Raw genomic sequence first — 25219 nt, forward strand, 5'->3', positions numbered from 1 at the left:
ATTCGAGAAAGTGCTCATCGCAAATCGTGGCGAAATCGCTTGTCGAGTGATAACTACTTGCCAACGATTGGGCATCAAAACAGTTGCTGTTTACAGTGCGGCTGACGCTGAATCCCTCTTTGTACACATGGCTGACGAGGCCATTTTTATTGGTTCGCCACCCTCTGCTCACTCCTACCTCAACGTAGATGCTATTTTGGACGCTGTCAAGACGACCGGCGCCGAGGCTGTCCACCCTGGGTACGGTTTTCTCTCAGAAAGCTACATCTTTGCCAAAAAAGTCACCGATTTGGGCGTTGTTTTTGTGGGTCCTGATCCCGAGGCTATTCGTTTAATGGGAAACAAAGTAGAGAGCAAAATTATCGCGGCTAAGGTTGGCGTTAATTGCATTCCTGGCTCCGACAAAGAAGTGAGGGATCCTGCGGAAGCCTTAGAGGTAGCTGAAGTCCTCGGTACGTGGTTTTTGTAAACCTTCCTTCTACTTTTTATGATCAACCAGTGACATTGTCTCATCAGGCTATCCAGTCATTGTGAAGGCGCTGGCAGGAGGTGGTGGTAAAGGAATGCGGATAGCACGAGATGACGCGGAGCTCTTTGAAGCTTTGCGCCTTTCAAGGGAGGAAGCACGAGCCAGTTTCGGTGATGATCGAATCCTCCTCGAACGCTATCTTGTCGCCTCGAGGCACATTGAAGTCCAGGTGCTCTGCGACAAGCATGGAAACGCGCTACATCTGCATGAACGCGACTGCTCCATCCAACGGCGCAACCAGAAGGTGGTGGAAGAGGCACCTAGCTCCCTTTTCACTTCTTCTGCTAACCTGCGCAGTCGTATCTGTGATCAGGCTATCGCTCTGGCGCGTGCTGTCGGTTACGACTCTACTGGCACCGTGGAATTCCTTTTCGATGATAGAAGTCAAGATTTCTACTTCCTGGAGATGAATACACGCCTCCAGGTGGAGCATCCTGTCACTGAGTGCATCACTGGTGTGGATATTGTCCACCAGATGCTACGAGTGGCTAAAGGACATCGGCTGCTTTATCGTCAGGAGGATATTTCCACACGCGGTTGGGCTATGGAGTGCCGCGTCTGTGCAGAGGATCCACAGAAGGCCTTTGGTCTGCCCTCAGTTGGTCAACTGACCTCATACCGCGAGCCGAGTCACATACGTGGTGTACGATGTGATTCTGGTGTGGTAGAGGGCTCCGAAATCTCCGTATTCTATGACGCGCTCATTTGTAAGCTCGTCGCTTACGGCGGCAATCGAAAAGCAGTGCTGAGTATAATGACGAAGGCGTTGGATAGCTTTATTATTCGTGGTGTGACTACTAATATTCCTCTGTTGAGAGATATTATAAGTGAGACCGGTTTTGTGTCTGGAGAGTTCGCAACCGATCATCTTGCGCGGATCTATCCAGAGGGATTCAGGGGTGCACAACTTCACGAGACAGAAGTCTACCAACTGATTGCCCTCGCTTCGGTAATCAATGTCAAAAATGTCCTTCGGAATCAAGCCAACGTGAGGTGAGCTGTTTTGCTGTTTTAGCGTTTAACTTGTCTATAAAGTCATGAACAAGTGGCATGAACATTTTTACTTAATTGTTTACGTTGCCCTATCAGGTTCATGAATTTAACTAGCGAAACAGGAAATAAAGTTGCTTAATGAAGGTTTGGTAATGTGGCTAAACGATTTTGTTTTCCTCTGCAGCGAAGTCGTCAATGCACCCTTCCGTCTGGTCGTAAGCGTTGTCGATGGCACAATCGTAGTCAAAGCCCAGGTCATTCAAAAAGATGACTTTTTCGAGGTCAGGTTAGAACCCCTTTCATCTAAGAAGTCATTGGTGAGAGTGATACGGGTGATGAACAACTTCAATCTAGCAGATGGTATCGTTGAGCAGAATTTCAATGAACAGGAGACAAGAATATTCCAGCTGCGAGAACGCAATCATGTTGGCGATGTGTGTTTGCAGTATCGGGGAAGCATCTTCTGGCTTCGAATCCGCTCAGAAAAGGCGGCAGCTCTGGAGTCAGCCTTCATTGCAGCACATAAGAGGGAGAACAAGCCGACAATGCCCATTTCTGCCCTTCGAGCTCCACTGCCCGGTCTTATAACGTCGATTTCTGTGGATGCTGGACAAGTGGTGGAGGCGGGTCAGGAGTTGTGCATCCTGGAGGCCATGAAGATGCGCAACTGCCTGAATGCTACCCACTGCGGCATCGTAAGTCCACAGTCTATTCTCCTTTCTCCTGATTCACTGTTCTTTACATCATCTTGTTCAAATGGTCTTGCCTTTCAGGTGAAAGCGGTGAATGTGAGGCAGGGTCAAACTGTTGCGGAAGGGGAGGTCATTTTGGAACTGGAGTAGCAGTAACTGTAGACAGTCATAACCTCTTTCCCTTTTTTCTCGCTTTAGTTGAGATGTCTTCAAATTTTCGAGACTATTTTAAATTCTATGAGCAGAAAACTGCTGACATGAAGCACAACTAAATGTGGTCCTTACTGTATTGCTTAAATCCATCTTAAAAGAGATGACTTGGGGTGCTTTTGGCCGTATGATTACTATGGCATTGGTGACATCAGTGACTGAATGAGTTTCCCAGTTGGCTATAGGAGTCATCGTGATACTAGAGGTTGAAGCAGTCACAAATTTGCAAGTGGAGATCAAACTTGTTTCATCATTTGACTGAGGCTCGATAGAGATATTTGATAGACTAGCCAAATTGCCTAAAGACCAGTTGCTCTACTAAAAGTGCCTTGGAGTGCAAAATAGCTGAGTTGGTATCGAAGGCGACTGTCGAGGTGGTTGCGCAGTACCACGCTTTGTTGGCCTCCGGCTCTTCCAACATCGTGAATTCGACGTTGGGCAGGATGAAATGCCCGAAACGCGATCACACTTCTCGAGAGCGCGGAGGAGTCGAAGGACTCCTTCTCCCCACCACTCTCACGATCCGCATGGCAGCTGTTGAGTTGTAGCTGCTGCCTTTATCGCCGTCCTAGGGCGCAGCTGACGGGGTCGGTTATTGCTACTTCGATAGTGGTAGTGGAGGAGGCAGAGCGCACTACGGAACCCCCTAGAGGGTGGAAGTTGAAGCCGCTGCGCTCAAAAGGAGAGAGGGTGGCTATTTACTGCTCTAAATGTTGAACTCCGCAGACTGTATTTCCTTCGGGCGGTATGGCCTTCACGTCATAACAGCAGCCTCTCAGCTCTTTTCAGCACTAGTGCCTTAACTTCTCTAAACTCCAGGCAAAACTCGGAACGATACAATGTAGCCAATGTCAGACGTGAAGTGCTTTACGCTTGTCTAGACCGAAGTCTCGCTTATTATTTAGTAAATGCAAGGCTTCAGTTGCTTAATGGCTTGTACAACAACCCCCTGAACTACTGATGGGTATTTAGGTAGTCCAACTAGGAAGATCTTTTGTTTAGAAAGGTTGCATGCTCAAAGCACTCTGTGGATGTCGCAAGAAAGTCACAAGTGGTCTGCATGCTTCAGAGTAGTTTGCTATGCATCACTTCGTGGAATAAAGAAGTGGATGCTCAGATTTCCCACTGAAAGTGCTTGACACGCGGGAAGGCATCATTGACCATCATGCCGATGATAGTCCGAATTAAACGATATCAAAATTGTAATGCCTTGTTTGTTTAATTCTTAGTGTTGGTGATAGGCCACTTAGGGCTCAGCCATTGTACCTCCTCTGGGCTGCCTGACCTCCGGGTCATGCCAGCAACATGTCGGGAGTTAGGCTCCTTCCCCCCTCCCAGACCTTTTGTAGGTCGACAATGCATATTCCGCCAGAGTACCATGCCTCGTTTCGCCTTTAGGCGTACATCAATGGTCTTCAGCGGTCGAGAACCTACCTAGCATTCGACGCTAGCCACTGAAATGGAGTGTTTTCTCTTCGGCCTTCTCGATTTTTACTTTAAGCTTCTTTTATTTAATCGGTTAATCAGTAAGTACGCATTTGACAGCCTGAAAGCCCTATATTATCCTCCTGTGGATAATGGAACCCTGAATATTAGTAGCAGCAGGCCATTTATCCCAATGACATGCTTAATTTCCCTGACCTCTCGGTCTCTCCGACTGAACTTTCTTTGTACTCATGTCACTTGAGCGTGTAGCAGTAAACTCTCTTTTAGACAGGCGCATCTTGCCATGTTGTCATGAGCGATAGCGGTCGGTGGAATCATTCTTCAAAACCACTTTTTGTCTTTTTATGGGCAGCAGAAATCGCAAATGCTCTACTTTGAAGTTTAAAATTGTGGCTGGGAACAAAGCACAGCTACAATTGGCAGATCTCCAGGTTGCTGGAAGTGGAGAGGCATTGAGATGGCAACAAGGTGACAAGAATGATCAAATGCCGAGTATTATGGTGAGGCTCCTTCACCACCGAAGACCAGTTGGTACCCACAACGCCTCCGGTGCAAAACTCCTTGCACTCTGACTTCTCCCAGCATGATTCACTATCGAGAAGCACAAACGCTGCTGAGTTTCCCTAGCTAGCATATCTTACGGAGGCGAGTGAACGCTGGAAGCGCCGAGGTGGTGGAGAAAAAGGACCACGTGAGCAAAATTTTGGTCCCTGCAATTTGTCCTGCGCATCGATGTCATGCGGCTCTGCATGCTGCTGCTCTGTCCTTACTTGTGCTGAAAACAAAGCCTACTTCCGGAGCGATATGCAAGTTGTGACCTCGAAGGTGCCTCGGTTGTCATGTTGACGCCAAATATCAACTCTCAAGCCTACTACAGTTGTGGCCCCCAGTACTAACACCTCCACTTCTGCTTCGCACCTCTAGTTTCCTCACGTCGTCCGACTGCTTTCAGATAGTGACGGTACTCATTTCCATCTGTTTTCATAATGCCAAATTGGAGGTTGCAGATTTTCTGTCTGGACAAGCATCGCTAAAGATTCGCAATTTAAAAATTTGTGGTGATTTCATCGAATTAAACCATGAATTCATGCAGCTCTTGCGAGCTGCTAGCACAGGACCAGCTTCAGCGGTTGCACAACGAGCACTTTTATAGTCAAAGACCTGGTGTACTCTGAGAAGGAAGGCTTGGTTCCTGCAACATATTTATATGCCTTATTTTCTTCTCAACTTGACTGCTACATCCTAGCTACAGTGGTAAGGTACAAAGTAGGTGGAGAGCGTGACTGAGCTTCGTAAGCCGCTCTTCAAGCGGATCTAGCTCCGCCGCCATCCACGCAGGCATTAGCTTGTATCTCGACTTTTCGCTAATTAATCATACTGCATTCACAATCGTGTCGAAGGTTAAAAAAACAATCCCCAGCCGGCAAAAGCCACGAACCCGTGAGCGTCCGCCGCTATGAGATTAAAAAAGTGAAAAGTAAAAATGTAATTTGATGAGTGAGAGTAAATATGTTAGAGTTCGATCACACAATGAGCTTACAACTTGATACCTCTCCTTCTCTGCCCTCCGTCTCGTCTCGTCTCTATCGCGTCACATTTGGAAGCTGCGCCGCACCCTGCATACAGGGAGCAGCATTCGATGGCTGAGGCGCTCCGATGGGCGGCGCGACCGAGTTTATTGTTCCGAGCTGATGAAAAGTAAGTGCTGCTTGTGGCTGAACCACGGTGCCAAGTAGCTGTGGGTTCAGTGGTGTCACGGGTAGCCAGTTGTATGGTGTGATTGAATCGGTGCGCTGCTGGAGACACTGTACGCTCAATTTTGATACGTAATCGGCCCAATTTACTGCCGAGATCACGGCTGCTGACTGGAAAGAGAGATGCAAAGGGAATTAGCATTCGTGAAATGATTTAAATTAGCGTGCATATGTGAAAGAGGCAGCATTACCGGTAGAATTTGCGGATAGATGAGCAGGGAGGGATCGATGCCCACCGCTGGAGGCAACCGAGCAGCGTTAGCATCGGTGCCTACATAGGTGGTCCTATTTGCAGCTAGAAGGTTTGGCGAAGTCCAGTCTGGAACTATGCAGTTGTTGTACATCAAAAATTGGTTAAGCGAGAGATTTGAAAGTGGGTCGGTGAGACAGACATAGGGATTCACAGCGGATGTTGAGGGTATTTGCATCAGAGCATTGGAAATCTGATTGCGTATTATCTTGGCCTGCTTCTCCTGCAGATACTGAGCGTGACGCCTTGCAATTATCTGATCACGAATGTGCTTTGGTGGATGGAAAAAGGAGCATTTCGCTCGTCGACATGCGGGCTAAAAGCGTCAAGTGGAGGCTTTCGAGCACAGCAACACAACGCTCAAGAGCAGCTAGAGGCAACAAAACTACAACACCTAGACACAAACACAACTCCCCGCCTACTACGTGTCATAGCCATCCATCGAAATCATGTCTCATCAGAAAGCTAGGAATTTCAACGAATGGCCAACTCTCGGAAGATAGCCAAAATAGCCCTGCTATTGTACCTTCTCCAATAGGATCTCTAAAAGGCACATTACCGACTAGTGAACGAAGCTGGCTGCCTTGTAAAGTTGAAAGCAGAAAGGCACAAACCTGAATAAGACCCATAGAGTCAAAGCAAACGCGGACATAATTATCAGCATTCACGGACACCCCGTCTTCTTCCCTGACGTGAGCCAGTTGACAGGGAGTTCCATCTTTCTTCCCGTTTCTCTCATTAGAACAGGCACCAGTTTTATAGTATTCCTTGCAAATGGGCCAGCGGCACCAATCCTGTCGTTTGGCTCGTGCGGCTGCAGGCTGGGAGTCTTTAACAAGCACTGCTTGGTTTGACGACGTTCTAGACGGTGTTGTCTCCTGCGGTGTCATTGAGGCTATTCCAGAATCGTGAAAAACATTCAAAGACGCAGAATTATTGGCATTGTCCAAGAATGTGTCTTTTGGGTCTAAAGTAGAAAGAGAGTTAGAACCGATGGTTGGTGAAGAGGTAGAGAAACGACATGATGTGGACACTAACACATATTCACTACACCGAAGCTGATGTCGGGAGAGAGTAAAGTGTAGACCCAGCAGAATGGATGCTATATACGTTGACAAGATCGTTGTTGAACTAGAGCTCAGACTAACTTGACTGGAGGAGCTTTAGTCGGAGCCTTTGACTATGTAGCGTCTCCGCCACCAACACCGCTCAAATGAATTCATTCGTGTTCGACTGAGCCGTGATCGCGAGAATGTGCAGTGTGACACCAGAAATCGGTCACTGGTGATGCAAAATGAACTTTCTCACAGATTAGCTACAAAAATTTGATCATTTGAAATTTCGTTGTGAAGAGTGAAACCGAATTTTGAATGCTGCTGTTAGTTTATTCAAGCCACAAGACAAGAATGACGAGAAGCGCTTCTCAAGCTAATTATTGGCGAGGTGAATTTACAAAGCATAATTATTTTGGGATTCCACGTCACTCCAATGAAGTCGAGCATGGGATCGTTGTTTCAAGAGCATCGTGGAACATGGAAATCGATAAGTGTGCGACAGCTCTGCACGTGGACCGCACATAGTTCCACCTGAAATGCTAGGCATTGTCACTCGCGGAGCTCCGTTTTAAGAGGTCATTACTGCTAGAAAAGTAGGATGATAGAAGCACGAACCAAAAAAGCTCACCGCAAGTCGATAAAACAAATGAAGCAACAAGGAAGAGGCGAGTGTTTTTTGTTAGGAAGAAGTGGAAAAGCTAATAAATTAAAGAAATCACCATCTGAAGCTTTTTGAAGGCGAACCTCGGCAAAATACTGAAAAAAGAAACGAATTTACCAAAATTTTAAAAATTGCCGCAAATTATAGGATGAATAGCACTTAGTGTACAGAACAAGGCGAATTTAGAGGGAGCCGTGGGCCAACTTACCCGAAGTTTTGGCCATTTTCTCGGCTGGCGCCTCAGCGAGCGAGGCATCGGGGCTTCGAGAACGGCGACCCATCCCCATGACTAAGCGGTGGAAAAATGCTCGCCAAATTCCAACCGCGGAGAGCAGAGTTCGGGTTAGGTATCTGTCAAGGTCAGAGCTGTGCTCACCGCAAATCCAATGAGCTCTGTTCGCGGAGGCACAGCTGATGGACGACCGCGTCTATGGGGGGGAGTGAGAGGAAGGGGGGAGGGGTGGGCAGCACAAAGAGATCATTTTGCTGTTCCGTCACATCAAAGTGCAAAGTGGAAAATCATATCTATCATATTATTATCATGTGAATTCATCATGATAGAAATCCCGTTTCATTAGATCTACAATTTTCCAGTCAAAACCGATAAGACAGAGCTGTAAGATGCACTGAGGTAGCGTTTACACAATGGTGACAGTATATTACTTGCCTGGTGGTGTCAAATCCTGTGTGAATGGCAGAAGTGTATAATACATGACAGATAATGTCACCAGTGGACACGGAACGTGTTAATTTTGTCAACTCGGTTGATTCTTTGCACAGACCAGCTCTTATTGGTGCGTTTCGGGTCCGGAGTCGAGTACCTTCTGTGCCCTCCGAAGTGGTACTGATGTTGCAGATATCAGCGCTGAAAGTGTATTCTTGCCTTAATGGCAGATGCTGGAGGCGGAGACAGGGAAGATGAACAGGCGGAACACTCTTAGGTCTACTGTTCCTCTCCCCCCCCCAAATCGGGCGCAGTAGCAACGATTGCACAGGACGAATCGTGTCACACGGTATCACAGCATCGTAACAGTCTTAACATCTCGCACAAAACCATTCCTTGAAACCATCTTTTAAGGCATCACAAAGAAGAGGAATTTCATCAAACTCTGGTTCAAGGTCAGGAAGGATACTTGGGAAGGGTGGAGGGACAAATTTTCTGCTTTTCAGGGAGCTGTACTAAAATAAGTCCAAGCAGATAAAGGGATAATCTTGTTGTAGTAAAGGGTGAGGCTAATGTACTCATAGATGAATTTTAAAAGCACAAAATCACCGGTACACATTCACGGTTAGATTCGTGAACAGTCCTTGATGTAAGTTTTGCGAGATCATGATGCAGTCCGTGTGGTGTTCACCACATGAACTGCTGCAGGTGCACCACCAGCAAAACGGCATGCTGTCGAACTCGGGTGTGGGGCAGGCGATGACAGCCTCGAGACCGAGAGCCACGTGACATGCGGTGACATGAGCCAACATTGAACTGAACAAACTGCCACAAAACAAGGGCGGATTAGCAACACAGCTCGGAGTAAGCGTTGGCGTGGTGATGTTGGATTAGTTGGAACAAATTAACCCGGGCGAGAGATTGGACAGCCAGCTGGCATTCGTAACATCTGAACGATGAATTAGAAGCTCTTATCACGCCGTTCGATCGGCAGTAACTAAACTGGTGATCCTAGCTTTGAGTTTGCTGAAATAAAGGGTTATTTTGGAGACAAACTTTCACGTCTAATGACTCAAACCTTGAATTATGGAATTTTAAATGTAATGGGTTGGCCTAAGCTACAAAGATGCTTTAATCTCAAAGAATGCGGCCTTAATTCCATTGTAACACTGTGAATGCAACAAAGTAGATTTTCGACTATGACTGCCAAAAATGACCACTTAAAATACACCTATAGGTGAGTAAGGACCCGGACTCTCGGCATTGTATCGCACCCGTAAGACCTGAAATGACAGGATTTTCGATGTCACATCCCTTACCGAGTGACCGGCGCAAGTGGGCCCCTTAGTTGGTTGCTTATCAAAGCTTTGATGACATGGGATCGGCAATTCTTAGGCTATCTCCACTGATGTCTACCCACCATTGTGCTTTGATATTATAACTGCGGTACTTTAAGTGTTTGTGCAACTCTTTGCTTTGGTTTCGCAAGCACCTAGGGCTCCGACTTAAGGTAAGTGGCTTGGCCTCTGAATCGAGGCAGTAGTCCCTCAGCTCTTCCGTGTGACGGCAATGCATATTCTACCTGAATATTATTTCATCCTTCATCTTCAAGGACGTCTTAAGGTGCTACATTGTTTTAATCTGTACGACTACCCACTACTAAGCGGTATTATAAGCCATGTGCGCAGCAGTATTGCCGTCAAAAGTTTACTGGACAAAAATTGGTCTAGTCTGGCTACAAGAACGCGAACATGCGCTGATTTCTCGCAAAAAATTCGGTGTGATACTGGTATTACATCGTGAATCAAAGTTTTGTTTGACTACGCGGGCATTTCAGCCCCCGCAAGTTGTGCTTTCCCCATTCAACACGGCCTTCGGGCTATGCCAACAGCTGCCACCTCTTTCTTAAGGCAGTAGTATTGCTATAGGGTCGGTGTTTTCCCTTCCATCACCACCTTCGCAGCCCTGGACGGGGATATGCTTTATCGGGTAGGGATGAATAAAGGAGTACAGGTATCACGATTAAACGTGTTCAGGTCATATTTCCTCTGCAGGGGCTAGTGACTCTTCCGATATATCCCGTAGTTCGTATTTATTGACCGCCTCTTGCCTAAAAGGTACAGTCAAACAAGCTCCTTTCGTAGCTCATGCTCTGCCCCACTACCTCGGCTAACCGTGATTTCAGAGAACGCTTGAGGCGCTGCAGTACATGATCCGAGGGGGAAAGTTCTTGTAGAACAACGCCAATAGGTAATTGAAGGGTAATAGCAGAAATGAGGCGAAGGAACTACTCCAAAAATGTTAAAATCTTCAGCACATTAAAGTAATCTTATTGTTTTTAGGAGATCCATAGGCACTCTTGTTTCGATTAATATTTTGGTTTAATTTAAGGCAAAACAAGATGAAGGAAAGCCTCACATTAGCAAATCAGCATAATTCAGCAAGAGGATTTGACACTAGGTCAAAAAATATTCGGAAAAGAATCAATTAGTCATTTCTTATGTTATTTATTCGTTAGTAATTCCTACAAAATGTATTTGCAATAGTTCAGAATCCAAGAAGCTGGAACTATTGTTAAGCCGGAAGTATCTAGAGTTCGTCTTGTGGTCTCAAGCGCACCACTCTGGCTATGCCTTTTAGTAAAAGGTTGATAGCTCGTAAATGACGGAGTATGGATAAAGATATCACACGTATGTGAAGCCGGTAGTAAACAGATTAAGCGATACTGTTGCACTTCTGTACCGACTTTTTAATATGGAATTTGGGATATAAGGCAGAAGTGAAGAGAATGGGTAAAAATGGAAGAAAACAAAATGGGTTTTGCCATAGAGCAGGTACGCTTAGAGAAAGTGCAATTGCATCACTTATGAATGCCTTCTCTACACTTGAATATTTCAAAATATCTAACATGAATTATGAAATGGACATGATTTTAGTAAAAAATAGTAACAATCAAAGATAATTAAAAACCTTGTTTAAGAGCAGCAATAGATCAGATAAGTTCTTTTTACAACCATGAAGGTATTCTGCATTTGAGATATTCTAATTTGCATAGAATATATTTTTAACAGGCAGTTAAAGCATTATAGTAGTGACAAATCGTTACAAATAGAAACGCTATAATGCGCCCCAAATTGTCTTCAAATTCTGCTAGCTTATGACTTCTTAATAGACATTGATTAATGTGTTTATCACGGCAAAGAGGAACCCACACCTTTTGTAAATACCGCGTCCCAAGTCCTTGTGTGTGTTATTGATAGGGGTTTATACTGTAATTACTTCTTTCATTAACCGCATTTGTATTAGCTGTTAATCCCCCCGTTAATACATAGTATGTGTGATACTCCTATATTGTACTCTGCAGTTACATTCACTTTTTTACTGCTTGTGTTTATGTCAGGTTTCCACCGATGGTTTACAATTTGCAAGAGACGGCCCAAGGTTTTTCACTTCCTGTGAGTAATCTTCTTAATCATAGTAATTGCATAATCTGTAACGCAAATCTGCATTTCTCATTAGACTTATGTACTCACTTCCTTTCATTCATACAGAAATATTATAGACTGGTAGCACTGTTTATTAATGCAAAATGGGTAGTTCAATAATGGCTTTGCACTAGAGTTGCCTGACAAACTAGGTACTAGTTCACATCTGCCCTGGTCACGGTTTTTTGTTCATTTACATTGTCAGTCGTTTGTCCCGCTTACAGCCACAAGCACGCTGCCTTGTTGGTCTCTACGATTTTCAGTCCGGACCCTTGGCTGAGCAGTCAGAAAATGCACGCTTCTTGGTCGGTTGCCAGTCTGTGACGCCTAATGGAAGCCAGGTATGTCCCATGGAACTGCTTATGAAATACGTCAATTCTTAAACATTTAGTAGTGCCAAAGGTGTCCTTATCAATTTTTGAAGAAAGTGCGCACCTCTTTTGTTACATTCTTTAAAGGTGCATCTAGTGACTCTAGAGGAAGGGTACTCCTGTCAGTCATTACACCTAAGGAGTCAATCTTTCATCCACCCGGACGGTGAAGTCGTTGGCTTGACAGCGCTCCCTGCTGCTCCGCTCCTCTTCGTTTCTGTCTACTCATCCAGTTAGTTCCGACGTCATTCATCCTTCATTCCTTGAATAATAGAGCTACATTTGTCGTCTTAAATAATGAGTGAGATAGGATTTAATTTTTGCACTACTTTGCAGTATTCAATCAAAGAATCTGTACACTTGCTACTTTCGTTAGTTCTGCCCATTAGGATGGGTTTTCAGATCAGCATTTTACCAATATTGGTCTGCTTGCGTCTCCTTCGAAACTGATAACTCTTGCTTTTATCCATTCAGTCTCAGAAAGCAAGACAGAACTGAGCAGCGGTGCTCGAATTTGGCGTCTTCCACCGCCGCCTCCACAGTCGCTCTCACCGACTGAGTCGGAGGAAGAGAAAGAAATTGATTTCGCGGATCGACCCCCGGAACAGTTGGAGTTCGTCACTAGTGTACCCTGCAACGATTTTAACTCGATTAAAAAGTATAGCTCCTAATTTGTCATGCATTTTAAAGAGATTTTTTTTCAGTAATATTTTTTTCTTCCCGGCAGAGTTGCAGCACACCCCTCTGAAACCTGCAGCGACTTGGTATGTGTATTAGGTCCACCCCTCCCGGGAACACAGCAGTGCGTTCTTTTTCAATTGTAAAACGCATCTCATCACCCTCATTGAAGCGTTTCAGTCGCATTGTTCCGCTTTTTCAGCTTTTCGAGCAGCCGAACAGTGTCACCAACATCCAGTTTTCTGGCCATTCTTAAGGCTGCCTCAGGCGACTACGCCGTCAATACATGTAGCCAACTGCGACTTCCGACGGAAGTCGGTGAGGTCGCAGGGGGATCAATCACCTCTCCCGTAAATGCTGTTCGATGGTCTCCTCATCGAAACGCCTCCACAGTCGGAGTTGCCTTTGATTCTGGCGTCCTCGGCATTGACACACGTTGCATGCAGTCCGTAGAGCTCTTCTGACTCGCTGTCAATGTGATTTATTCTAAGATATCTACTTGCATTTCTTTAGGCCTTGTTTCTGGTTGGGTGATGTACACTGGCCATGTGTACGTGACATTGATTTTAATCCAAACTTGGATCACATTTTGGCCACTGGTGGCGACGATGGATGCCTCAGTGTGTGGGACCTTCGATCGATTCAGAAGGTCGGTGCTACCTCACATGGAAACTTTTCATTTAGGAGTGTCAGCTCTGGAACGGTTGGGTTAAAGCCCCTCGTAACTATTCCTGCGCACTCGCACTGGGTATGCGAAAATCGGTTCTAGAGTTTTAATGTCATTGTCATGATTAGCATTAGGCAACCAAATCGTTTTTCCACTTGAAGATATGGACTGTACGATACCATCCAACTCGAGATCAGCTGCTTCTATCAGCTAGCAGTGATTCTTGCATCTGCCTCTACGGCTTGCCCAGTTTTTCTTCGGAAACTGGGGCCTTGAGTAAAACGGATGGCACCAAAGCTAACAGTGGAGGGTCTTCTCCTGCGGAGTCCGAAATCTCTGTTGAAGGGTGAACTCATTTCCATTTTTCACTTTTTTTGAGGATAGCTTTGACTGGAAAGCCTTGCGTGTTTCAAGCCCATTGTGGTCACTTTGTCACGATATTTAGGGTGTATGCGACTTTAATTTCCTTGGACCTTTCCAGTTTCTTTGAAATTAATCCGAGGAAATGTTTTTTCAGTTTGGAGGATGGAGTGCTGGGGCGTCTGGAACAGCAGCAGGAGAGCATTTATGCGGTTGACTGGAGCCCCGTGGATCCCTGGACTTTTGCTTCCGTGAACTATGATGGGCACTTTTTGGTTAACCAGGTGCCCGACAAGGTCAAGCTGGGAATTCTCCTTCAATGCGACGACGACGAGGAGGAGGAAGCGGACGACTTTGACAAGGTATAACCAATGCTAATGGTTTTGTGAGGGTCAATGATACATCCACTCTGTGACCAAATGTTTTTTTGGTTTGTATCCTCTGCTTGGTAGTAAAAGTTTTTTCTTACCCTACCATATTTGTCCACTTGAATCGCCAATGCTCAAACTAGCCTTGTTAAAATCTAAAGTTTAAGTGATCAGTGTACCGCTTTTCGGGAGGCACCGGAGGTCTGTCTAGCTTCAAATCAGTGAGATCACTCAAAATATGCGCCTCCAGCCTTCTGCTTAGTAGAATTCTCGAAAACACTCCACATAAACAAGAGAATGGCTCAAATGACACAATGTGATCTGCTGGGATAGGATGGTACAAAGGGCGAGTGGGATGCATAAAACAAAAAATAGTTGTGTCATAAGAGAGGCAGGGTGGATTGGAAGGAGGTAAAGGCATATCAAGAGACGGGAAAGAAAAGGATGTACGGCACGTGAGGCGCCTCGCCCACAACCCCCAGGGTGCTCACCAAGTGCTTGTCTGCACTGCCACTTCCACCACCGATGGCATCGCCACTGACACTGCTACTCCCGAAAGCGAAATCGAAGTTCACGAGTCTATAGGAGGTTGGTGGAGTGTGCTCTGTTGCCATCAAGCTCGAGTCGTTCGTATCTATGGTGAAGGTGGCGGAGGGGATGTGAGTGTGTACGGTGACACGGGAGCGGGCAGGCGCTCTGCTGAAGTAGCAACGTGTGTTTCGACCCTCCTCCGGCGTCACCGATAGCAAGTAGTAGTGGTTACTCTTCAGCTGCCATGGTACAAAAGCAGTAATACGGTTACGCATACTAGTGAGATTATTAGTGAGTTAGTGAGGTCAGTAAATCACCTTGATGGGTCGAGAAAAGCGCGTCTCGACCACGGGGCTAGTGGACTGGGCACAGTTGAGGGTTACCTCCAGCGCGCACAGTGCTCCGCTGCGCGACTCCACAGACTTGAAGAGGGTCCTTGGGATGGTCGTGGAGGGTGACGAGGCTGCCTCCGTCGTCCGACTTAATCTCGGGTGCGCATTGCTTCCATGGCTAGATGACCTTGAAATGAATGTACGCAGTTGGCTAGATTCGTGAATTTAGGGGGCTGGATACTTTATAACTATGTGGTATGTCTCTTACTCGCGTCGTCTCCTGCTGTCATTGCTAGAGCGTAGGTAGGATGACATTTGGATGCCCGCGTGCCTATGCCCACGTCGGTGGCCACTGCCACCACTGATGAGAGTGGACACGCCGGTGCTACGGTAAGTGACTGGAAAGCCACCATTGGGGCTGTTGACCTCAGCGCTCTGATTTAGAGTGCACTGCCGCACCTCCACCTTCACTTTGAGTTGTGTCCCCTTGTTCATTGGCCGGAAGAGACCCACGCCGGCGAGGAACACTGCTTGCGAAACCTAATAACTGCTACTTGTTTTAATTCAGTAGCTGTTGTGGGTGACTCGCACCCATGCCTCAGGGGTCATTGTCGGTTTTTAATTATTGAATGCTTAATGAAGTGAAGAAAAGCAAGCATTTAAAATTAGTCCAAGTGTCTGCTGCTCTGCTAGTTGCCTTGATGCATATCTACCGCTCACGTGATCGAACTTGAGAAAATTTTGCATTCGAGAAGATACAGAATCGACAAGTGGGTTGTGTCACTTCAAACCCTTGAGGTCTTATTTCCTCCGTTTCGCGGAGCTCCTTTTTTCATTCCTAGTAGTCCTCACCGCAAAGAAGAGAGCACGACAGAAGTCTGGTTTTCACTTGCACTACTTAAATCCATCTCATTTTAGAGTGACAGCGCTCTTAGTAATCGCTAAGATCAACCTGTGTCACAGGCATGAGTCACTGTAAGTAGCCAGGTAGGATTAATTATTCATTCCATATTCACTCTTTTTATTCCCAGTGAAGAAGAAAGCCAATTGAAGGCTCATTTGCAATTATTTTCAGTCCGCTGCCTACTTCGTCCTGACACTCAGTTGGTTGCTTCCTGGTGCTCTCTTCTCGTTTTCTACTTATTCTCCGACATTGTTAGGTCGTAATATGAAGTAATTCAATCACTAATACTGTACCTGTGATATTTTATAGTAAATCAAGTAAGCACAGGATCTTCTTTGAGGAGTTATCAACGTTGTTTACCATCGTGCAACGGCTTTACAAGTTCAGGTAAGGGAATTTTTTTTTCCACAAATATTGTAAGTAGTCCAATTTTTCCCAAAATTTATCTATAAAAGAAACCGTTTTGAGGGAGAAGGTGCAAGACACCCACTTCTTATTGAAGGGTTTTCTCTCTCTTTTCTGTATTCTAAGTAGTAAAAAATCAAAGAGACCTAAGCGATCGAACTCTCCTATCGTTGAGATAATCTCTACTACAACCTGTCATCCTACATTTGTATGCTACACCTCGGATCTTTTTCAACTCGCCTTCCCACTGCTGTGCTTCATTCTACAAGAAGGGGTGAGGGCGAGGTGAGGCAGTAGCTCTCTCTCGTCCTGAGATGTGATATGTGGCCTTCCCGCGGGTAAGTTAAGGCCTGGTGGGGTCATGCATTGTCTTGTACAAACAGCTCATTCTTCTGCCTGATTGATCCATCCAGATTAGTTCTGAAGAAGCCGTTTTTCATTCACGCATTCTTTTTTCCTTCACCGACTTCGCCTTTACAGGTGAAGGCAGTGGAAATGACTTTTTCTGTCACCACCTCCAATAAGATTCGATAGCGACTCGTTGTCAAGAATAGAGGCCCTTTTTGAAAAGGACGTAACATCACCAGAAGCAATTTTTGGGTGGTGCTTTCTGCTATCGCATTCCTCACCCTCTCGAAATGCCACGCAACAAATTTGACGCGAGCCTTCTGCCTCTTTGGGACTGCGCTACAATCAGTCCGGAAAATGAACAGGTTCGAATCACGACCGCTAGATTACCCGGACGCTTGATGTTTTGAAGGCTCAGAATAGGAGGAATGCCGTAAAGAGTGGAATAAAGAGCATTGTATCAAGAGACTACACCTGTCGTTGGTGGTGGTGACAATGCCAAATGAAATTTCTACACCAAGATTATGCTTGGAAATGGCCTACCTTGAAGATGACGTACTCGGTGTCCGACCAGTAGGCCTCCTTGCTGGTGAGTGCGACTGTCCGTGTGAAGCGTCGGCACTTGTGAATCTGTGGACCCTTTCGTTTTTGCGGGGATATATTTGTCTCACCCTCCTGCTCCATACTGCTCGTCGTCTCCGCTGTCTCCTTCCCCGCTGCGTTTTCGCTCTCCGCAAACATCTTGGTGGCGATTTGTAGGAGAATGGTGTGTTGCTGTACGGAGGGTTAAACAAAGGCTGTTTTTAATTGTAAAATCGAGTTCATCAATGCTTGCTGCACCGGTTTGAAATAGCTTACCACTTCAAGACTGAGAATATCCGATTTGGAGACGTGGATGATGAAGTCTTCCAGGGACATGGTAGTGAAGCGAATATAGGGAAGGAAGTCCCCCATAACTCCAGCCACGTTGAGGGTATTGTCAGTAATACCCGTGCGAGCACACTCAAGTTTACTCCAACGCATCAACGCTTCAAATATTTCCCATTCCTCGCAATACAGCGTCTCCCTACTGATCAACCTAAGCAGGGTCTGGCGCTCGAGGTAGGTGAAGTGCTCGGAAGTGAGCACTTCTGGAGTCTACAAATGCACGCGTGTTTGCAAATTTCATACAACTTACCAAGACGTCAATTGTGTGCCAACAGATCTTGAAGAGTTCATCCTCGTCCATTGTGGAGCATCGATTCAGTTGCAAAAGCACGTTTTGAGGCGTCATCAAGCTCTTGGCAGGAAGAAGATTGCACAAGACCTTCAAGCTTTGTGAATAATATTTAAATCCTGAGGGGAATAATAGGAGGGAGACAAAGGGGGGGGGGGAAATGAGCGCTGTTTTTTTCCTTTTTGAAACCTGGTCTTACCCGTTTACGACTGCAAAGGTCCCGTTTTGAAGTGAACAACGCTCGTTTATTGGCTGATTACTTGGCATGATACGATGACAGGATGCCAGCAAGTCTTCCCTTCCTATGCACTGATGAAACAATTCACTGCCGTGTTTGAGAAAGGCTTGCATGCGCACTTAGTTGATCACTATTTTCTTCTCAGTTTCACCTTGAGAAAGAGAGCCGCGCTTTTCGATAAAAACCATCATTACTCGCGATGAATTCGTACAATGGAATTAACCGCACCAAGGGAGTGGGAAGAGGCGTTTCACATGATGCTCTGCTTAAACAAAAGCCTTGTTATTTATAATTTTTGATGCTTAGGTAACCGTGTGCCACTAATCGCCATTGCATTCATGCTTCACGATCCGCACACAACGCCCCTGGCCTCAGTAGCGTTCTCGTTGCCTTATCACTCAATCGGCTTCTGGAAGTTGAAACCATGCAAAAATAAGATGGCTTGAGTCAGACGGAGGTTTCCCTTTTCACTTCGTGGTGTGCCTAAGCTATCGGTTGGAGATATGAGCCAATGGATACCGCTGGACTAGCAAGAGCACATATCACTTTTTGGTGATGGTCAAAGCTTTTTACACGAATCGCGGTGTAAACTTGCCTCCTTTTTTAACCCTCACAAGGTGTCAAAACGCATGAAATCTCAGGGTTCAGTGAATAAATGTTGATTGCGATGGTATTCGATGCCATTCCGCAGTAGGAAGATGAATGAATGGGTGGGGAATCGTCTATTCTCGGTGCTTTATACGATGTATGCAGGCAGATAGATGGTAAATTTGAGATGGTCTAAGCGGATTATGGAATGGCTAAATAAATAGATGCAAAAATTAATGGGTGAACGAACAGATGGATGTGGATTGGCCGAATGGATGGGTGGATACGGGTGAATGGGTAGACACATATCGAAATGGACTGTCCAAGGACTAAGTCAGATGCATGGATAGATAAACCTGTCGATCTATGATTGTGTGGTGTAAGTATTGATGGACACTTTGACTTCCGGACAGGTTTGGGGTTGTGCCACCACCACTTAGCTACAAGACCTCACTTAGGAGTAACCCCTTACTTCAGACTAGACTGTTGCCATCGCCGTCGATGCACAATTAATTTGAATAACGAGATGTGGAGGCAAGACCAACGTCTCGCTTGGGTACCACTCCAGCGACTGTAAGGCCAAATATCGCCCATCCAAAAGTACTCCAAGGCGTTTTATTTGAGCAAGGCAAACAAATCCAGATAATTTCTATCAAACATGAATTACCGACACCTTCTGGTTTGCTCTTATTCGGAATTATCTCACCTTATTAGAAGCGTTTTGGAGGGGATGGCCTTACGCGCGAAGGCAGTGCAAAATATCAGAGTCTTTATTAAAACGTTGTCTATTAGCATTCCGTCATCCTAATAAATTCTTTTAAGAATGTTTAGTTACATTTTCACTGTTCAAATAAGCGAACCACGTAAGTCTCATTTTAGGTGCTGCTACTTATGACTTGGGAAAAAAATGTCATAATCATATGTTACTTACAATGAGTCGATTCTTGCAGGCCGTCGCGAGTGGTGTGAGGAGGTATTTTTTGGCTGCGTAAAGGGTGTCATAGAGGTCATCAAGGGTGTCTGTCAAGGTCATGTCATCGTAGTAGATATAATGCAAGCACTGTTGAAAGGCCTACAGAAAAAGGCAACGAAACACAATAAAGACGTTGTAATGATGGGCCAGTTGGATGGACTATCTAGGCAGTCCATGATATTAGGCTCCCTTAACGATTCAATTACCTTGCAGGACTTCATGTCATTCAAGGCCCAAGTTCCCTAAGCGACATTAGCGGAGGATGATGAGATTGTTTCAAATAACATATTGGATTAGTCACCATCTAGTGGTTTTTAGAGTCTTTGATATATCTGGGAAGTATGATTCATGGGAGACGTTTTTTTCTTTAAACAAAATAAAACTGTGATTTAGGAAAAAGGCCTTATTATATCCACTTATGCATAGGGCAAAAAATTGGTAAGTAAAAATGCATTTTGCGATTCGGGTGCCAAAGAGAAAACTTAATCGAAGTGCTATACAGGATTTGAGTTTCACTCATTCATTAAAGAGTACACTTGCGACCCTAGGACACACCCGTAATTTTTAAAAGTAAGTCTAAAATGCAGTGGTTCTCCTTGTCGCTGTGCTTGCATTAGCAGTTCTGCAAAAGGAAGATTGGTAGCCTGCAAACCTTCCTCCTAACTTAATTAGAGGGGCAAAGTAGACCACATGCATATGGCACATGGCATCTTGTCAATAAAATGAGCTCCCGAATTCAGAATTTATAGTCGGGATAGTTGAATTCAATCTGCCTTTAATCACTTTAACTTCTAATGAGAAAATTGCAACTTCTAGCTCTGTAACTGTTGCAACATTCATGGGTTTGGTAGTTTTGAGCAATTGGCGTTTACCATCGTTCAAGTCAGCTAATTATTTGCATCTCAAAATTCGGGCAATGTAAACGGGAAGCAAAGACTCACACAGTAAGTAATTCATCAAACCCAGTTAAAATTCTAATCATACTTACTTTTTTGAGTTTTTATTGATTGATGAGCAAATATTTTAACAGACAAGTAATCCAATTTTTATCGTGATTCATTTCTGAAATTCTCCAAAGTCATCAACTTTTGATTTTTAAATACCATTCTTGGAGTATTGCTGCGGTGATAAGCTAAATTGAAGGCTTAAAATTACGCTCAAGTGATATCTAATTGTGGCATCATGCGGGATCCTCTAGACTAGCGCGTTCAAGACATCTCTTATGGTTCCGAGCATAACACAGAATTATTACTACTTCAGAGAACATAACTTGACATGGAGCCTCTGATATACTTCTCTATAGACTTTGGTAGGCAGCTTCAGCTCATAGAGCCCTAATTTTCTTTGGAGATTTGGGATTTCAGGTTCTCACAAATCCATGGTTAATTGAAACATTGGGTATCTTATGGGAGTTTTAGTAGTCACATTCCATAATGAATGTTTTTAAGCATCACTTACACCACAATTTGTGAATTATTTCTCTCTAAGAAATGCTAGGAAATGCGTAAGTGTAATCTGTAAGGAGCCTTCTTGCGGCTAGAAGTTTTGAAATGTCGATCAGGTAACGATACATAGGAAAACTTTCAAACCATATGCTTAATAGCTAAAATTATGTTAAATTTTCAGGCAATATGTATTTAACATTAAGTAATTGTTTCAAAACTAATTTTTTTTTCGTTCAGAAAACTTCATCATTTTTCCATGTACTCAAGGAGCAATATTTTACTTACTGCTGGGGTAACGTCAGTAACATGCATTTCCATGGCTACCACTGGCGTCGCTATTGCGCCAGCCACTGATGGTGTAGCGGTTGGGGGCCTCGTACTTAGTACCCCTGTGGCTTCCGCGAATGCACCGAAGAACATCGCTTCAAAGACCGGCGAGGCGATAGCCAAAACAAGGCGATGCGCAGCAAACCGCTTCACCTTGCTGTGAGCTACCTCCTTGGCAGTTGATTGTGTCACCGAATTGGTCGACTGTGGAACTACTTTTGCTCGATCTTTGCTCTTATTTCTGCCTCCATCCTTCTGACACAACGACTCTATATCGATATCTGAGATGTCAGAGAGGTGACACATCACAGCCGTATTCGTAGTTTTAGTGAAGTATGGGCAGACCTCAGAGGGCGATGAGGAAGTGGAGGTTGGAGAGGAGGAGATTGAAGATGGTGTCTCTGGAGTGTCTGCAGTGTCTCGCATTGAGAGTAGCATCGCCGCCAGTGTTTTTGCCTTTTCTGCAACTGTCGCCTCCCGATTTCTAGCTTCTGTCTCCAAATCCTCCGCATCTGAGGCCGCCGGCGTGGTCTGTGCAACAGCAGAGGCATTGCCGGAGGCCTGAGCGATGGCTGAGGTGATTCTACGCTGTTGCTCAGTGTTCTGACGACGCTGTGCTGAGGCAGTCGAACGTCGGGAAGTCGGACACATAGGTGGACGTGGGGAGAGCACACCATTGCATTGACTGTCTCTTTTACGTGTTTTGCTTTCTTGTCTTCCTGCTTTTTCCCATCCCTCACCTCCTCCGATGTAGAAATAGACGTCTGTAAAGCGTTCTGTGCACAGTATGCTGCGCAGCCGGTCTTGAATGCTCTTACAATTGGTCTACGAATAAGAACAAAACCATCGAGACTGCAAGAAATGGCGGTTACTGAAATAATACGGTCTTTGACAACACACACCCTCCAATCCGTTGGAGTGACCACGTTTTCATGCTCCTCGGGTTCGTTGGCTTCGAATGGGACTTCAGGGAAGACGTCCGAGTCACCGACTGGGTCATCAACGAGCAGTCTGTTAAGGTAGCGGTCAAATAGGTTGTCATTTGTAACAGTGGTGGTAGAACGATGTCCTGGCGTCTCGATAGGCGGGTACCAGTGTTGACTTCTGTTGGTGTGTCCGCTGCCTCGCGCAAAGTAGGGACTCACCAAGGAAGGCTCCAGTGGGCTCTCATCGTCGAGTTCTGCCAAACTGGCGAAAACATCGTTGTGTCGTGTTGAGGCTCTGTGAGGTCCTGCTGAATGATTCCCATCCACTCCAAGTCGAATAGTGCTGGAGACTGCTCCACGATTTTGGGCGGCTGGAAGAAGAGATAATTATATTGTCATTTGTGTGCAATTAGTTACTTTCATTTTGCGTCGAGGTCGATGTGAAGACAAGTGGGCGTCGCCACCTTGGTCCAAGAATTAGCCAATTCATGGGTCAGAGGCTAATTATGCCTCTTCTCTATGCCCTTTGATTGACAGGACGATATAAGGTAGCCGCTTAAGCATGACCTTTTTTGTTTACTTCAATGGAAGACTTGTGTCGATCAAAGTCGACTGAAGACGTAAACGACTTAATCTCTGTGACCCTTATTGAGCTGCTTATGTAGGTAGGTAGGCAGCATAAATAGTCAGCAGCACAATTGAATTTTCACACAATTTTACAAGACGATACCATCACTCGACCTTAGAGGACCCTCCTGCTTCTGTTGAAGAAAGGCTGGTGTGGTTTAATCGCCATCTATAAATAGAAGTTATGGTGGTTCTTGTGCTGCAAGGATGGAGGGGCAGCTAGCGGGTCTTTGTGACAAGAAGAAGAGAGTCGGTCTGGGCTCAGGAGGCGGTGCTGCTTTAAACACGAGGGGTCTCCATTTTATTAATTTTAAATACGATTGGGTAAATGGCAGTATGTTAATCCCATTTCTACGTCAGAATCACTTCACCAGCGGCGCTTCCAGACATGGCAGGTGACCACGCGAGTAAATAGAGATAGCCTCCTTCTGTCAGGATCACGGCTAGCGTGAAGGTCATGACAACACCGCAAAGCGCTTACTTGTGGTGAATCAGAATTTGAATAAGGGAATGGAAAAAAAACGAGATGAGGTCATTTTTTTCATACCACCTTTACAAGTGGCACTGTCCCTCTCACTTTCCTTTTTTTGGGCCTGTACTGGGTGGCAGAAGCCTATGCTAATGAGGGAAGTTCATTAACATTGCCTAGTTCTCACTGACACATCATTATAATGCCTTGACTCAACTCTCCTTACTCACTTCCCTTGGGGTGCCAAACTAGCCACTTTTTCAACCGCCACAGAAAGTATCTGGTAGGTTATGGTGCGAGATGTGATGTTCGAGGTGATTCCGTGCTTCAACACCGCTTAAGGGGGCTCCCCTCCAATTAGTAGCAAGGTCCAAAAATAGTGGTTTTTAGGGATCAAAGTAACCACGGTACTAATCATTTCTGAGAATTAAAATAAAAAATTGTGACCTTAGAAATGAATAGTTCTCAATGACTTCTTCTTCTACGAGAACGGCGTCTGAAGGCCATAATCGGAGATCCTGAGCCACAGCAAATAACCCTGGTTACGACTGTTCATCGTTAAGTTGGACGGTTTGAGCCCTTCGGATCTTCAGAGAACTTAAAACTACCTAAACAGGTACTAAAACCGTGTCAATCAACCTTTGAGGAGGAGGTAGAGCCTTCACTGTCTGTTACACAGGCATTGGCTGATGGACAACAACAATGCTACTTGTCTTTTGTTCGAGGGTGTCGAAACAATTTTAAGTAAAATCACTTGCAAGAATTTGAAAGCTATCATCTCATTCTCTTTGGGGTGGTGGGGAGGAATGAACCAGCCTCGAAAGAAAACCTTAAAAAAATCTATCTCGATAAAGCCACCGGATTAATTTACTCTCATTCACTGTAAGAAGGAGTCTCCTCTCAGCTCGAGGCAATCATTTTCTCACATACTACCTCCTCTAATCCATTTTCAGCGTGTGTGTGTATGCTACTCCGTGGTAATTAAGATGCCTTACCTACCTCAACTCCCCACACGACCATTCTATGCGATTACCACAGGCTGCCAAATTACTCATTCACCTATTTTTGCACTGGTAGAATCTTGGTAAACCATTTCCAATCCTAGCCTCACCCTAATTGTCATTCATTTGACCATAAGGAAGGGCAATCACATGACCTGAAGGTGGCATGACAACAGCTGACCCTGCTGTCGGTCGCTAAAGTAAAGGTTATAATCTGGCATTAAACTTACAGTCCAGGGAAGCGAAGGAATTGTGCAGGCTCAGTCGGTCAAGTCGAATGTCAGGCGAGCTGGCTATGTCGGTGCCCGAGTTATCCGTCCCCGCGTCGTTCCGAAGGATGCTGGTGTCGAACGGATCAACGTCGTTTTGGACGGCTGTCTGGATAGAGATGTCGTCACTCATTGTTTGCGAGCACCACCAAGGTCAGTTAGGAGTGGAGAGACAATGAAAGCGGGAGAGAGAGAGAGAGACAGCAAGTGTGCTGAGCGCGCAGTGATGAGAAATGCGCCACAGTTGTGCCTGTGATAACACGATTTACCGCACCGCACCCCACCTCAGCCAATCACCGACGAGTGTGCTCTGCGTATATGCCTTGGTGTGCGAGAAAGTACGATTTTGTACTTGTGTAGGTTTGTTTGCAGGCACAAATGTGAACATTTGTTAAGTCGTGAATAAATTAGACCACTTGTCGAGAACAATCCAAATC

At 45.4% G+C, this 25219-nt stretch overlaps 4 protein-coding genes across 4 annotated transcripts in view; 2 read left to right on the forward strand and 2 right to left on the reverse strand. All coding sequences in view use genetic code 11, as the record gives it.

Moving 5' to 3' along the window:
- The window catches only part of EGR_07238 (Propionyl-CoA carboxylase alpha chain), a gene marked incomplete at both ends in the record, with an annotated part of 2635 nt that extends 271 nt beyond the window's left edge, over positions 1–2364 (forward strand). Inside the window, 4 exons of the mRNA XM_024496487.1 lie at positions 1–452; positions 517–1522; positions 1707–2217; positions 2296–2364. Of these exons, the coding sequence (XP_024349072.1) occupies positions 1–452; positions 517–1522; positions 1707–2217; positions 2296–2364 (2038 nt within the window). The remainder of the gene's footprint in view (positions 453–516; positions 1523–1706; positions 2218–2295) is intronic.
- Positions 2365–5453: 3089 nt separating this feature from the next.
- EGR_07239 (Muscleblind-like protein) lies at positions 5454–7877 on the reverse strand (the record flags this gene model as incomplete). The annotated part of the gene is made up of 4 exons (XM_024496488.1): positions 5454–5735; positions 5816–6190; positions 6489–6841; positions 7799–7877. The coding sequence occupies 4 exons, from the start codon at positions 7875–7877 to the stop codon at positions 5454–5456; spliced, it is 1089 nt and encodes a 362-aa protein (XP_024349073.1).
- A 3787-nt stretch (positions 7878–11664) lies between these two features.
- On the forward strand, positions 11665–14183 carry EGR_07240 (Protein TSSC1; the record flags this gene model as incomplete). Its single annotated transcript, XM_024496489.1, has 9 exons — positions 11665–11709; positions 11964–12080; positions 12198–12342; positions 12585–12768; positions 12838–12912; positions 12991–13233; positions 13302–13536; positions 13617–13801; positions 13973–14183. 9 exons carry the CDS (start codon positions 11665–11667, stop codon positions 14181–14183), a joined length of 1440 nt encoding a protein of 479 aa, XP_024349074.1.
- Positions 14184–14605: 422 nt separating this feature from the next.
- On the reverse strand, positions 14606–24915 carry EGR_07241 (BTB/POZ domain-containing protein 6; the record flags this gene model as incomplete). Its single annotated transcript, XM_024496490.1, has 10 exons — positions 14606–14953; positions 15032–15233; positions 15315–15586; positions 17247–17477; positions 17562–17840; positions 17881–17982; positions 19677–19817; positions 21449–22315; positions 22393–22787; positions 24744–24915. 10 exons carry the CDS (start codon positions 24913–24915, stop codon positions 14606–14608), a joined length of 3009 nt encoding a protein of 1002 aa, XP_024349075.1.
- Between the last annotated feature and the right edge of the window lie 304 nt (positions 24916–25219).

The sequence above is a fragment of the Echinococcus granulosus genome (assembly GCF_000524195.1).
Source record: "Echinococcus granulosus chromosome Unknown EG_S00073, whole genome shotgun sequence".
Lineage (NCBI taxonomy): Eukaryota > Metazoa > Platyhelminthes > Cestoda > Cyclophyllidea > Taeniidae > Echinococcus > Echinococcus granulosus.